This window comes from Acomys russatus, chromosome 27 (assembly GCF_903995435.1).
Source record: "Acomys russatus chromosome 27, mAcoRus1.1, whole genome shotgun sequence".
Taxonomy (NCBI): domain Eukaryota; kingdom Metazoa; phylum Chordata; class Mammalia; order Rodentia; family Muridae; genus Acomys; species Acomys russatus.
In genome coordinates this window covers 27657176-27674043 of record NC_067163.1, presented here as the reverse complement: position 1 = coordinate 27674043, position 16868 = coordinate 27657176, and the positions used below count along the sequence as shown (strand labels likewise).

The window sequence follows — 16868 nt, the reverse complement described above, 5'->3', positions numbered from 1 at the left end:
CTAATAAAATCCTTCCAATATATTACTTCTTGGTAGGAAAAAATTATTTTAAGCCAGGTGAATGCAATGCAAAAATTTTCCTGTTTTTAGTATGATTATGGACTTTATAATTATTATGTAGTGGCCAGAATTAGGCTTTTATGAACAAAATAACCAGTATCTTGAAAAGGTGATTTTCTATAAATATACAACTTTATAAAATTTAAACATAAACAAATTATATACTGAAAGAATTAGGAAATACATTCCCCATCCAATTATTTCAATGAATTCTTTCATTCTCCTTAAAAGAGCCAAAATGATGATAAGCAGAGGGAAATAGCAGAGCAAGTTGTTTGCAGCCAGTCAGCTTGTTCCCCAGTACATGTGTTCATAGAAGCTCTTGTTTCTTAGCTTGCTTGTTGCAAAATCAGTTCAACAAATTATCTTTTATATGTTTTCTTATGTATATAATGCATATAATGTCTGTGCTTGTATATATGTGCCTGCATATATACCTAAGTACATCTAATTACGTTAGATTTATTTAATATCTATATAGTTTTCTTTACCTATTTCAGATTGTCCTTACTATCTGTAACTCTTTTAAATGTATTAAACAATTGGAAGTTGCTTTTGAGTTGTATAAAGATTCTTGAAGAGCCTTTCCTGACGCCATAGGTCACTAATCACGGCTGTTTGTGAGAAGGAGGTGAGAGGATTGCTAATTCTCAAAGTCAATTTACCCGGGTGACTTAGCAAGACCCTGTTTCAGAACAGTGTAATAAAAGAGGAGTTAGATATGCAATTCTGTACTATAGTGCATGCGTAACATGTGTGCAGTGCTGCGTTCACCCCGCAGTACCCACCAAACTATAATGAACGGATAATCTACAAGATGACTTGTACGATCACATGATATATTTTGTACCAACTGTGAGTATTTTCTCAAATTCTATGAGTCTGAAGTTCTTATAAATGCATATAAATTGCTTAATTGTTTACCTAAGTACATTGCTTAAATCTTTTAAAAATAAGACATAGAAATATTTCTAGATTATTGTTATAGAGTGACTGACACATCTAACAATTATAAGTTTTTCTGAATTTGCCCTCCAATGAGGAAATAACCAGTAAAGATGAAATAACTCTTGAAGATGATATAGTAGCATATGGTACAATGGAGAGTGAAAATTCATAAACCCCATTATCTAACTACTGTGCTTAATGTTCTCAATGAAAATATGTACCTTAGAAATGAAGGTCCCATCTTATTCAGTCCCATCTTACTGAACCCCTGCTGAGTGCAAAATAGCAACCACTATACAGGGACCACAGCCATTTATTAATTTAATAATGTTATTAAGCATCAACCTTTGTACTTGAAGTTAGAAATAAAAACAAAAGTGTGAATAAATAGAAGCACGGAGGCTGAGGACCAAAACTGTAACATTAGTTCTATTATTTCTTTTTTAAATAACTAATAATTTTAACCTTTTTTTATTAAATAAAGCAAATATTAAATTTTAACTTAAATTTTTAAACTTGAATGCATTTTGATCATATACTTCCTCTACCCGAAGTCCTTCCAGATCCTCCCGCCCTCCCTACCCATTCATTTTTTTAGCTCTTTCTCAAAACAAAAAACAAACAACCAAACAAATGAAAACCCACTACAACAGGGAAGCCCATCAAAATCAAGAGAACATGATAAAAATCACACTCAAAAATAAAATTATAATAAATAATAAATAACATCAAGCTGTAACCAAACAAAAACACTCAGAAAACAATGCATTTCAGTATATTTGGTCAACTATTCCTGAACATAAAGCCTGTTCTGAGGGGGTGGACGTGCCAGTGTCACTCTATTGTAGGAGACCTACTTTTATCCTCTCTTCTAGCCGTTATATGTGACAGTTCTGTTTTTTAACATTTGCTCTATGCTAAATAATAAAACAGACATAGAAAGCCTGATGAGAAATATGACAGATAAATCACTGTAGATCCTTATAATCACTCGATGGCTATTGTAACTATTGTCTCCACTGCAGGGAGGCTGTAAAGATATAAGGAACTAACAAAACTTTGAAAGAGCAGGAAGTTAATAAATTAGAAGACTTTAAGAAGCTCAGAAAATTATAATATTGCAATAGTCCACCACTGACATTCAAAATGCAGCAAGCAAGTGCTGAGCAGGGAGGAGTCTACTGAGTGGAATAGAGTGAAACTGTTCAGGAAGCTCCAGGTTGCACCGTTCATGAGTGCTCACCGATGCCTAAGTAGATTTTACAGTTCGGTAGATGTCATTCACCCATCCATTCTTCTATAAGTCACTAATCACCCTTACGCTAATAAACTCATGGCTTCACCAATACAGATTTCGGTAGAACCATGTATTTTGTTTGTTAATGTTTGCCAAGCCAATTAAATAAGAATTAGTCATAACCTCTATGCATTGATGAAAGTATTAGGTTTTGCTATAGTTATTTTCAATACTTGCCCCCCCCATAAAATCTGCAACATTATGACAACACATTAGCTAAATTTTAAATTTACTATGATGCAGAAAACTCTTGATCTACAGCACTAGAGTGCCAGGACAAGAGTTAATAATCAAAATGTGCATTAGAGATATGATTTTCAAAGCAGCATTCTCTTAATCTCTAAAATCACCTGTTCTAATATTAATATGTGACTTGAAGCACACACAGTGTCTCCAATTTGCAAATCTAAAAACTATGTCTATGATTGCGTATTGCTGTGTTGAGTCACACATAATTCAACCTCCTCTCCTCTTTTCTAAAATGGAATTCTATTTTCATGGTTCATGTCCTTTCTTTTCAGTACATATTCACTCATCCAACCAAACAGCAAATAGTCATTGAGTCACTTCATGATGCCCATAAATGAAATACAAATGTGCTACATGGTACTATGATGACACATTAAGACTGTTCTTTAATTGGTTTGAGATTTATTTAAGCTTTGGGTAATTTCTACCAGAAGGTTCCAAGCAAATGTCCAGCATGGATCATGCCATATTCCTGAAAGCAGATTTGAATTTCAAATGCCCTTCATCGTATGGCTACTTCAGTGCTTGTGTTTAAGGTGATAATATATGAATTATAACCAAATGAGTATATAAGCAACACAAGACTACAACATGAAAAATTAAAAATCCAAATTAACTATTAACAATCAGAAAATCAATATCATTTTTAACTTATTTTTGAATTCTTTTCAAGCCACACTGACAGTCTGCTGATGTTGGAATGTAAAGTAACAGAAAGGGACAAAATACATAAAAAGGACATCAGTATTTCTGTTTTGTTTTTCTACCTTTGGAGAAGCTGTCCTGAGTTAATGTGTATAATTGACAAGGACTAAGGCCTCAGACCTATGGGAATTTGCAAAGCATTCCTCTCTTTGCTGTGTAGATATTGGCAGAGTGTGCAAAAGCTAGCAACTGTAACTTCTTCCTGGATGAGTGCAAGATGATACAGCTCATGTACAGTCCTCTCACTGAGGCTAACTATCCCCTGCTTCTCCTGCTGTATATAACAGGCTTTCCAAAATATCAAGTTGTGGCATAGTATGCTCAAAGTGAGCATAGCCTACCCAATCATAGTTGTCTGAACAGGAGCCTGTCTTTTATACACCCCAGTGTCTGTCCCATTCTGGTTGTTAGGACTATGCAGTGTAGGACATGATGGATATGAAAGCAAATTAAATCCCTGATGTAAATATGCCTTGTTGGATTAATATAAGGAATGATAGTTAAAGCAATCACCCTTCTCATAGACCATGGTCACTTCTGTGGTTCCACTCATCTCCCACTGTGGCTGTATTCTCCTTTATAGCCCCTATGAAACACAAATAGCACATATTAGGACATCCATTAAGCACTCATGGAAAGATTATTTGCAATAGTCACACTGTGTAACAAGTATTCAGACTTCCAACTCTCTTTATGTGCCATTGAATGTTAAGTTTATCCCCTTTTCTCAATCTATTTCGTCACATAAAAAAATGATACTATACAGTTCACAACAACTAAAGCATAATTACCAGCCAATTGGTTTTATTTTGACAATCAATATTTACTAATGTTCTGACCAAAGGCTAGTTAACGTTAGATTGTGTTGTTTTCTATGTTTTCTAGTTGGTCTTTTCCAATTAATTAATTAAATATAGTATGAACTAAACTAAAACATGTTTACTAAATGACCATATTTACTCATTAGTGAAATAATCAAAACAAAGAAAATTTCCCATCACTGCAGTATGAATAGAAATTTGTCAAAATGGCTGTCATGAGACAAAAATGCATGTTTCCTTTGAGTATTGACCAACATCAATGCAGAAAAATGACTTTCAATAGAGTATTTTGAAATTCAAGAATTTTCATAATCACTTGTGTTTTCAAATTTGTCACCAGATGGCAGAGGCCATACTCTATTTACCATGTTCATTTCCTAAAACTCTTTTTGCTTAGTATTCTGATATAAACCAGCAGTGGTTACCTTTTCCAAGTTCCCTCTCTTGGCTATTGTCCTGCAAATGAGCTATTTTATTCTGAAAAGTAAGCCCTTGCAGCCTCCGACGTTCATTTCTCCTGTTATTTCTGGCAAATTTTATTTTCCTTAGAGACTATTCCTATGTCCCATGCTGTGTGGGGGCAGTAGTCAATGCAAGCCAACAGCGCTTGCTTGTAGTCTTCATATAAATGGTGCCCAAGACTGTCTTGGTTGTTTAGGTTTTGGTGTTGATAAAACAAATAGTCAACAAAAACTGCTTCTCAGACATCTTTAAAATAATGCTTTAATGGCTTATTTTCTATCTGTAAAAAATGAGATCTGAGAATTGACTTACCTTCATGTTAAATTAGGAACTCCATTTTCATGTTTAAAAAAAAAACTAACCCCAAGTTGTGCTATGAACATGAAACTGAAATGGAAGTTTCACCCAATTGAGCACAGGTAAAACTTACTGTATAACTATACTTGATTTGTGGTTGTGAGGTATATGGTAAGCCAAGGATGACTGACAGATCACTGACCCATTCTTTTACAAATGCTCACATCTTAATAACTCCTGTTTGGCTGGGGATGTACACCCCTTTTGGTACCCATTCTGGCTTCTCTTTTAAGTCAGGTTTGGTCAGAATCTTCTCTTTCTTATATCAAGGGGCAGCCCACCTGACTCCTGGATACTTCATCACTCCAAAAATTCAGTTGCTGTGGTCCTTTGATGCCTAATGCTACAAAAAGCTGACTTCAGTACTTTCTATAAAATAACTGGAAAAACATTCAGTTCAAATGGAGATTTTTCTTAAATAGCAGATTTTGACTACCATTATGTTGAAATGTGCCCTTGTGTATAAGTCCCATAGATGGGAATTCGTTTAAATTGCCATGCTAAGTAGACTTTACGGTATTATTTTCAGATTCTCTCAGCATTATTAGCTGCTTAGAGACTCATTTTCTTGGAGCAGAAAACAAAATGTGTTTCTAGTGTGTAAAGTTCATATCCTATAAGCTGGACATTTCAAGCATTTTGCCCTTAAAACTTTATCTTAATTTTGTCTTTTACAATTAACTTTAGTAAAAATACCTATACAGCAGTTAAACAAGAGAACACTAGCTATAACATGAAAGATAAAAATTTTTAAATAAGTATTTTTTACTATTTAAAGGAAAAGGAGCATTCTACTTTAAATCCTACTTTCCAACTCCCAGATTATTATTACATAAGTCATCTTAAATTCATCTGAGGGTTGGGGAAAGAGGGACAGAAAGAGGCTAAGTGACTAGCCTCAGGTTGGAAACCATGGAATGGGTGCATTGGGACTACTATTCAGCACAGAAGACTAGATTTCTATTGTGCTCCACTTCTTGATGAAATCAAAGGCAGAAGACTGCAGTGCTCAATCTAACACCATAAACACCCAATGAGCAGTGACACTATCATGAATTACCATTTCTCCTTTAGCATAAGCATTCCCAGAGTGAAATTTCAGAGGCTTTAGAACTGTTATGAAAATTTTATTATGCCAAGAATGTTGCATATTGATACTTTAGCTTCCAAGTGCGATCTTTATAATCCAAAATTAAAAACAATTTCTCAAATTAGCTAGTTTATTGTGCATGAGACACATGCCTCTCTCTTAGAGTCAGCTTTCGCATAACAGGAAACACCAGCCTGAATAGAAATTAGATGTGCCATTTATGTCTACAGTAATGGAATCAAACTGGTGTAGGGAATAAGCAAATCATTTGTTTATTCCTGGCAGTCCCATGCTTACTTCTCTACTTTGTATCTAATGCTTATGTGATCAGTTTAATAAAATCTTTAAATGCAATACTTAAAAATAATTAAATCACTTTCAACAAGTACTTTGATTCTGCTATTATTTTTATCATCAGAAATCAGATTACCATTAGTAGTCAGTTGTGAACTAGTAAATTCTCAATATCTGTACATGGTCAATATTTTGGATGAAACTTGAAAATTGTGTGTGTATGTGTATGCGTGTGTATTCATATATATATGTATGTATGTGTGATTATTAGTGTGTGTGTGTGTGTGTGTGTATGTGTGTGTGTGTGTGTCATAAGGGCTGCAGACATGTGTGCATGCAAGCTCCCAGACTCTTTGTCCACATCTTGTTAAAATCCAGAAATTAAAAAGCCATGCCTTACAACTGCCCTCTAAAATCCTCCATTCCCCCAGCCAGTTATGTTTGTCTCAATCTTTTCTCAGACAAGGTAACAAGAAAAAAGTGATATGGCACACAATTTGTTGATATATTTTAATCATTCTTGTAGGCAATTATCACTACTTTGTAGAAAATAAAATGAAACATTACTCAACTGGCTTTCGTGTTAATTTTAATAATTTAAAACACTAACTTTGGGCCTCACATATTTTCTTTTTCATTCTTATGTACATGATCATGGTCTAATATTTCTAGTCCTTCATGTCCATATAGCAGTATACGCCAGCTGATAAATTCACTCATGCCTTCCTTCATCCATTTCCATTTATAGAGGATAACTTGGTAGAAACCTGAAAACTTTACCAATATCTACAGACATTCTAAGTCTACGTCACTGACATCCAAGTGAAGAAAGTTAGTTGGAATGATGAAGAGAGGTTTGGTCTTAAGACTATGGTATCCCAGCCAGGCAACTGAACAATTAAATTAAATAAATTGAATTTAGTCTGGTATCACCTGGCATGTTTCTCCACACAAAATCCTAATGACTAGGAATAAGGTATAGTTAATGAGTTATCATATTCATATTCTTTTTCATGTGTGGTTGGTCCATTGTCATTTTCCCTAGTTCATCAGCCATCAGGAGATTGTCTTTAATCACAATTTTATCACCCTGAGAATTACTCCTCTACTGCTTTTTTTTAATCTGTTTTTTTCTATAATAAGTTCTGCATGTAAACTCGAACTTTTCTCAAGTTAATTCATGAAAGCCTAACTGACTCTGTATCTTTATACATGATTTGATGTGTTTACTCTTTCTATTTTTCAAAAATTGTTAATTTGTCTTTAATTTGTTCTTAGTGCATTCTAGTCTGGAAAAGCTCACAGAATTTTATCTCTCTTACAAGACATTCATGACTTTAGGTTCCAGTTTTGTGTGCTATTCTCTCTCTCTCTCTCTCTCTCTCTCTCTCTCTCTCTCTCTCTCTCTCTCTCTCTCTTTCTCTCTGTGCGTGTAATTTCATTGTATTATTACACTTATTTTCTTTAACATGTTCTTTTTACAAGTTATTTTTTCTATGTGCTTATTGTATTTTTCACACTGTATTAAAACCTTAAATATCTAAACCATGAACTAACCTGCACATAACTGTCAATTCATAAACATTTGACTAAATGAAGACCCACTCCTTTCCACTTTTACTACTGTTTTCAAATTAGGTGACCTATATACAATACTTTAATACCCATGTTACATGGGTTGGAATATTTAGGTTATCCCCATAATTTTACTATTTTAGAAGAATGCCCCTTTCGTTCTACTCTATTGCTCTGAATAAAGACAAGTAGATTTTGTTGCTGTAAATTCTTTCTCGTTCACCTCAAAAGCCTTCAGTGGAATTTCCCAGGGCTACACGATTAGTCATGAGTTATCTCGAGTCATCCTTGGTTAATCATTCTTTTCTGATTTCTATAAACTATGATTTACTGGAGACAAACAAAATAACCGGGTTTTAGAACATATTTTTTACACCTTTGGATGAAATAGTTAAAAACTCACAAAACAGTTTATGGCTCACATGGTATTTTTTGGAATTTTGAAGTCGATTTTATTTTGGGGTAGAAAGTATAAAACTCACAATGAGGGCAGGTTAGCTCCGAGTGACAAGGACAGGTTCTTAGACTCATTTACATTGTTCAGAGGCATCTTGATAAGGAATGGATGAATTGGTTATATCACTAAGAAAGGCTAGGCTTTGGATGGATTGTAAGGTTTTTGTGTATAAGATGTGGTTGAAAATTTTGTAAAATTGAGACAAAGAAGATCTTAATTAGTTCAAGTTGCCAATAGAATGGGAGGTTTGATAGCATTGGGTTCACATTGCAAAAGGAAGAGACATGGTAAGAAGCCAGACTAATCTGTCTCTCAGGAAACTGCTGATCAGTCTGTCTGTACTATTGGACATGAAGTCCATGCTTATAATTTCAAAGTCAGCATAGTAAACAAGATGGAAAATTCTAATCTCATAATCTGTGATTTCAGTCAAAATACATGATCACTAAAAAATGTTTTTCTATGCTTTCTTGTCATCTATATTAATATATTGGAAGCATACATGAGGTTTGTGGTTTTCACTGGCTTCAGGCATCACAAAGGCATACATCACAATTCGACCAACATTTTGGAGGACCATTAAGCCTATATATCTTTGCATTTGTTTAGGAGGTTAGTTAGAAGCAAAATAGAAAACAAATGAACAAATGTATCTATTTTATTATATTTCTGTTACTTTTCATTGACATTGATGCTAGAAACCCAAGATATTTGCAACTGTGACCAGATTATAGGTGTTAGAATTTCAAGGTTGGCATAGTTTGCTCTAGTTTCATAGAGCTATGAACTGTAAATTTCTTCTACTGAGATGACCAATTGTGCATTATTCCAGCCATGAAAAGTATTCTGACCCTGTAAATACCTGGATATTTACTTTTTAAAAAAGTAACTAAAGACGGAAATGTAACCTCATTTTACTTTTGTAAAATATATGTTCTAAAGTATTTGTGATGTAAAGAAATATGCAATGATAAGTCAACTTTTATTTCCGGAAACACTACTTATTCCATAGATATATAAAGACAAATTTAATTCAATGATAATTTTTCTTGTTTTTGATCCTAGATTTATTTTTATAATTGTTAGAAGCAGACACATTTAATTAACTACTTACTGCTTTATAAATTAGCTTCATGTGCTTATATGTATTGAGCATATAATAATTTTAATTAAAATATAAATAATCAGTTTGAGCAAAATTAAATATAAGCTAAACTATTATCTTTATATGCAAAATCCTCATTATATAAAATTAATAAAGTTAAAGTTTATTATAATAAATTTAAGATTTTGGAAGTTATATCTCAGAAAATAGCATTTGTCTTCTTCGCCCTTGGTTATAGGTTGTAGAACAGAAACAGGGTATTATTTTCCCTCCATAACTTCCCTCCATAATATATTTTCATGATAAAATATAAACTAAACAATTTATATCTTGTCATTTTAGAGAAATGTATAGATGCTTTGGAGGTCTTAAGCATGCTGAAACATAAGCATCCAGACTCAGTTCTGAGTCTCCATGGCTCAAGAGAGAGTTCTCTGTTGCATTAAATAGGCATGCCTGAAAATATGTGTCTTCTGTAGGAATCAATTGAAAGGGGGGAAAGAGGGGCAGAAAGAGGCTAAGTGACGATAATTTGAGGGAGGTTGTTTCATTTCAATTACACAACAATAATTATTTAAGTATTATCTGAGTACTTTTCGGAGGTGTCTTATGCCATTTAAATATAAAAACAAAAGATTGGTTTTATTTTTAATCTCTCTCTCTCTCTTTTCCTCCCTCCCTCCCTCCTTTTCTCCCTGTCTTTCCCTCTGTCTTCATCCTTCGCTCCCCCTCCCTCCCTTTCTGTATTCTTTCTTCCTTCTTGCTCTTCTCTATTTTAACCTTTGCACCTTCATTTCTACATCCATGCCTACCTCACCTCCATCCTCTACTCCCTCTCTCTACATGCTCTTTACTCTCACTCTCCCTCCTACTTCCCCTTCCTCAAATGCTTCTTATTTCTCTCCATCTTTTTCTTCCTTCCCAACATTATCACTTCCTCCTTCACTCCTCTCTCCTTCTCTTTTCTATCTTCTTATACTCTTTCTTTCTTTCTTTCTTTCTTTCTTTCTTTCTTTCTTTCTTTCTTTCTTTCTCTCTTTCTTTCCAGATGACTCGAGAACAATACATATTAGCAACACAACAGAACAACCTACCGAGACCTGAAAATGCACAACTTTACCCTGTGGGGATTTATGGATGGCGAAAGAGGTGCTTATACTTCTTTGTCCTTCTGCTGTTGGTTACCATGATAGTTAACTTAGCCATGACAATATGGATATTGAAAGTTATGAATTTCACTGTGGTAAGTACCACCATGATTTTACGTCTATTGCTTTGAGATCAAAGACAGTCTAACTGTATTGTTATTTTTTTTATTGAAAATGATTCATCTTGGTCTTTGCAAGTCTCCAAAGTCACCTTACATTTTACTTTAGAAGTACTTTCAATATATTGAGTTAAGATGTACATGATATTCTACCTAGAATTTCAGAGTGAAGAATTAAGATTATAATAAAAGAATACCTTGATTCAAAAATAACTTAGAATATATTTATAAAACAAACATTAATTAATGCTTGTTACACTTAAAAATTCAAAATACTTTTTTTGCCTTTAATATTCTAAAATATAAGTGCTTTGGATCATTCTTGATGCTGTTCGTGATCATATATATCTTATTTGCCTTATAAGCCTGAAGCATATCTCAAACATATCTGTCATGAAGTATAACTGGTTTCACAGAAATTATGCTTGATATGTAGAACATAAAGCAGAAATACAACTGGAAATAAAATTACTTTATGATAAGCAAAAGCTTAATAGCAACATGATTCTGTAACTTACTGGTGAGTTTGAATTCAGATTAATGGATTGTACGATAAACCTATGGATATGACTTACACAAAAAACTCATAGTGTCAGAAAAGTCAAGTGTAACCCAATTTACATTTTCATATGCAGGGCTTAAACAAATGTTTCAAGTCTCTTTTTCTTCATTAATAAAATAGCAATGATTTTTATTACCTATTTCACCTATAGATGGCAAATTTTTCCAAGTCAAAGAGCTTTGAAATCTTAAGCAGTCTATGACAGTCAGGAATAATCTATTTCTTACATATTTACAAAATAATATAAAATATATACACATGTGTATACGTTCTCTTTTTACAAAAATAGTATTATTTAGAGTTCAGGGAGGGAGCATGACATTCTAGTGTGTCTTTATCACACAGATCAGGTATCTTTGCAGTAAAGTAGGTAAATCTTGCTATTTTCTCCTTTCTTATTCTTATTTTCTGCATTCTCTAGGATACACTCAAATTTGACTGTTCTAACTTTGTTGAGTTCCATTTATCCATGTATCAGGCTAGTTGTTTATTTTTTAATCTCTACGGATACCAATTTAACAACACCACAAATAAAAATTAACAACAACAAAAAAAAAACCTATCCTTCCTTATTTTGTTGTTATAATAGTCTCTCCTGAAATAGAATGTCAATTAGAAATGATAAGCATCATGCCACACATGTACAGTGAGCCGGTGTGTGTGTGTGGCCTACCTCTCCATCCAAGAAAAACGTATTCAAACCACACTCAGAAGTACTATATTTATGGGGGAAAAGAGCCCCAAAATGATTTCGTTCATTCTGAGACATTACAAGCGCTTAAAAGTAGGCATAAAATATAAAGAGAAAACATGAGAAAGAACAAAGTTCATGTGTCTTCATTCTTTAAAAACATAGCAAAACCCATAACAAACAAACAAATAAAAAATACTAAAGAAAGTTTGGTGTCTGTGGCCATGGATCAGGGCAAGAAATCCTGTAGGAGACAAGAAAGAGAAGTAAAGTTTGCTTAGGAGATGTGCTAGTAATCCATTTAAAGCACACCATTGCTCATTGATTGAGCCAGTTTCTCCTTATGTTTGGGTATAGAGTTTGTGTTCTGTTCTGTGCTGTACTTTCCTCGATAGCTACATTGTTAACGTATTACATGCTGAGTAACACATTAACTATGAAGAAACTTTTCCCCTTATTTTAAGTACCAGCTAAACTAATGTATGAAAAAAAGCACCATTTCCAAACTTATTTTCTTATTAATTCAAAATCATAAACCAAAGAATACCAAATATATATATATTATCTAAATATAACATAAATAGATTATATATATACATGTGTATATATATGTATATATGAATATATCTCAGTATGGCATCTCCATATTAAGGGACATGTCAAAGTCTGTTCTATTATTATTACTATTGTTGTTGTTATTATTATTATTACTATTATTATTATTATTTTGTTTATCTGAGACAGGGTTTCTCTGTGTAACCATGGCTATGCTGGACTTACTTTGTAGACTAGGCTAGCCTCAAATGTACAGATATCCATCTGCCTCTGCCACGGTGAGTGCTGGGATTACAGTAATATGCCACTTTGCCCAGTTGATTGTTAAAATTTTAAATCAAAATATAATTACAATATAATTCCTATATAGGTATTTCTCTTTATACTATAAAATTAGAAAAAAATAAGCTAAAGACCTTTTATTCAATTTAAATAATTTTTAATTATTACAATTTCAATAGTATGGTTTCCTCAATCAAAAGCCATCTGTCAAAAATTTGTGAAAGAGGAGATCAGCTCTGTCACTCTAGCAAGGCTCACTTCTATCCAGGAGTGCACATTGTGTGAATGTTTAGCTTCAAGCCAGGTTTTCTTCTAGAATATATTTAAATTAATTAAAAAGTATACTAAGCACATAATTACGTAGCTGCATGCCTCCTACACCTAGGGCATCATCCCATGCTGATACCAAGGTCTACAAAGCCATTCTTGAGACATAATTGAAAGTATCACCTGTGTCTTCAGGATTCTTGTAAGCCTTTGGGGTCGCTGTCACCCATGGAGCTACATAATTTGAGCCCCAGTTGGCCCAAATTTAAATGCCAGCACATGCCAACATAGTCTTGTGGTTAATGAAAAGTGCTAGTGTTCCCTTTTTTTCTTCACAATCTTATTTTAATTTGTTGAATTTTTTTGTCACCTAGTTTTAAATCTTGTTTTAACATATACTCAAATAGAAAACTGTATTTTCTTTAACTAATGGGCTTTTTGCATGTAGTCTCATGCAAATAAAGTTGCAATTATGTCAAAAATGTTTCTAGTATAGCTATTGATAATTTTCAGGGAAGTTCAGAATTATTTAAGTCGCTGAAGATTATTGCAATCTTAAATAGAATAGATTAAGTTGAAAACTCTGAAATGATTGTAATCCTCTTGCATAGAGCAATAAAAATAAATGTTGTCTTTACCCTAATACAGTATGAGTGGATCTCTTTACCCAGTGCATAAGAGACCTAAGTGCTATACTTTGACAAGAGACAGAAAATGATTTGTAAATTACTTGGGGAATTGTATTGGCCTTAACAATTGTATTTTATTTTCCTTATAACTGCTACCTTCTAATACATGAGAATATGCAGCTGTTAGCATTTTTATTTGAGTAAAGTAGATATGTTATTTCTTTGAAAATATTGTGTTTTAGAATTAAAAGGCAATCTAACAATATGTTTTACGGTGCTTCTAAATTCCGTCATTGTGCCTAGTACTGAACATGATGCATGTGGTTGTTATGACCTTAAGAACTCGTGGTCTCATTTTGTGATACATTATTCTGCTTATTGAGGTGCCTAGTAGTAGATAGCTTAAAAAAAAAAAACGAAATTAGTTCGTACTGCAGGGTGAAAGTCTCTTGAAAGATATAAACAATAATCCCTTGGCTATGAGAATGGATAAGGATAGTACTGAGTTGAAGGGGAAATTCTGAAGCTCTTTATCTCATGATCAGCAGAGTCCACCTACAAGAGAATTTGTTAATGTCAGTTAATTGGTATACCTTTGTGGTTCAACATAAATAAAGCAGTCTATATACATAGTCTTTGATGTGATGTAATGCTTTTCGTGGCTCAGGTCTCATTCTTAGTCATTTGGTTTTCTATTTTAAAACTGAAATTTATGAGTCTGTGAAGTATTTATTTTAGTAAGAATGACAATAAAAGTTGTTGATACACATCACCTGCAATATAATTTTATTAGTCATGTAAAGTAGCTAGTATTGGGGTTTAAAGAAAATTGGAAAGGTAAGTGCAGGTGAGTATGTGTATAATATATTGTATACATGTATAAAATTATCATTAATAAATAACAAATATTTTATACAACTAGATTATAAATTATAGCTAATAAATGAAAAGGAATTTTACAGCCATAAACACTGTGACAGAAAAGATAAGAATACCCTCCATTGAAAATAATTAAGACTACCAGCTAATATATACTTTTCAAATACGTACTCAAAGGTAATATGATTGGTTTAATGAAAGCTGGCTGAATGAAAATTCTAACAAAAGAAGTTTGAATATTATAGTCATTTTGAATGAAAGGGAATGTGAGAAACCCTTCTTAAAACATCTATATATTACTAAGCTCATTTTCCAAATATCATATCTATCTAGCCATTTACTATATACTCAAATTATTCTTGTAGTGATAGACTGTTCAGTCAAGTGACTGGACGCATCATTTTTAGTATTCTCACCTGCTTTTTTATTTCAAATATTAAACATTATATAATCTGAGATAACCAATCTTTTCAGGATATTGTTTAATGATTATAGAGCATAGACTAATTTCTCCTTTTTCTGTCATGTTTTATTGTCTTCAGATTTTGTGTTTCTAACGTTCATAGTATAAATATTACCATATTTATTTATGAAAATATACTCCAAGTTTAAAAGTTTGTGGGTTTTTTTCAACCACTGTGAACTTTTGCTCCCTAACCCTCAGCTCAGATGTCCTATTTTATGGAGACTCTTGATATTTCTCTCTCTCTTTTTTTTTTCTCTTCCTTTCTATCACACTTAATCTTTAAATCCCTGTCCTTAATTCATATACCTTATCCCAGTGATAAGTTTAACATGTTGTGTTGATAAATGATGAGTTTCATCTAAATATACTTATCTTTCTGCCAAGCTCACCTATCCGATTCATAGTAGAGTACTCCAAATCTCAGAAAATAGTATAAGTGCCTAATGTTGGGTCATGGACAGAAATTTAGAGTTCATTATAATCAGTATCTGCCTGAATATTTATGATTTAATAAGAGCATTTGTGTTCCAGATTGATCTCAGATTTAACATTTTTTCTTTTTCTCAATAAAACATACATATGAAATTATTATAGAAAATCTACTCCAAAGTGCAGTCCATATAGTATTAGCTAGAATCGCTCCTCTCCTTTCATTTACAAAGGGAATAACTCCAGGACTTTGTATCTTTCAGTCAGTGTAACTACTTTTTTGTGGTGGGAAAATAAGCATAGTCATTCACTCCTAGAACTCCAGAGTGCTTAGGGAAGATAATTGTCAATGAAAGTAGAGGTCTTTATAGGTCAAATTATTAGCTGCAGATTCCAAAAGTAACAACTGTGATCTCTCTCTCTCACACACACACACACACACACACACACACACGCACACACACAATGCTTTATTGGATTTACATCTTTTTAAATATTTAAAGAATGAAGAAATTGCCTCCATAGACTGGAAGTTACTGGTAAATTATACAACTCCCTGGAACATCTGTGCTCCTATTTGTTCACAAACCTTGTAGAAATATAAAGGCTGCCTCCAGATGTTAGAAAAACAAGTTGTGGGTCTAGACAGCAAACCCCTCCTACTCGAATTTCTAGCTGCTCAACACTATCGATATAACCTCACCAAACACCTCATCACCTAGAAAGTAAAATGGAAAGCAAGGATTTACTAATCCTATTGATGCTAAGCTTTTCTCAGTTGTTTTTTTTTTTTTTTGATCCAAAACACATTGTCTTATGTGTAAATATTTGTTAATATTCTCTATACACACATAAACACATCTCCTAGAAAACCTCTAATGCACTACTTATGGCCTAATTTTAGTAACCTCCCCGTGAGAGAACATTGAGAAGTGTGAAAGACGGTAGGTGCTATTTATTTATTTGTTTATTTATTTACTATTAACTGTGTTACATTTATTTAAATGGTGGCTCAGGATTCTCCTTCATAGAATGGATACAATATTGCATACTGCACTGAGTTGTTGAATAAGTACCAAGGAAGAGACACAGTGCTTCAGAAGTCTCACACTAATGCCCTTGTCCAATTGAATATTTTTATCGCTTTTATTCATTTTCCTCTCAGCTTTCCTGAGAGAAATAGGATAGACATTGGAATTAGCTGTTACTTCCTACTGTGGCTAAAAAAATATATTCTGTGCATTTGGAAAATTTTACATGAATGCACGTGAGTAACTAAGTAAATGAAAATGTTTATCTTGTTGATTTCTAACGATGTTCTTAAGGGCAGAGGCCGTCAGCTTTGCCCCCAGAGGCTACGACTGGCTTGGTAGCAGGGCGAGTATGGACAACTGCTAAGTTCCAGATTCTATTTCTGTGAA

General features: G+C 33.2%; 1 protein-coding gene across 1 annotated transcript in view; it reads left to right on the top strand.

Moving 5' to 3' along the window:
• The window catches only part of Sgcz (sarcoglycan zeta), a 916614-nt gene that overhangs the window by 600020 nt on the left and 299726 nt on the right, over nucleotides 1-16868 (top strand). Inside the window, exon 2 of the mRNA XM_051169531.1 lies at nucleotides 10469-10663. Within this exon, the coding sequence (XP_051025488.1) occupies nucleotides 10469-10663 (195 nt within the window). The remainder of the gene's footprint in view (nucleotides 1-10468; nucleotides 10664-16868) is intronic.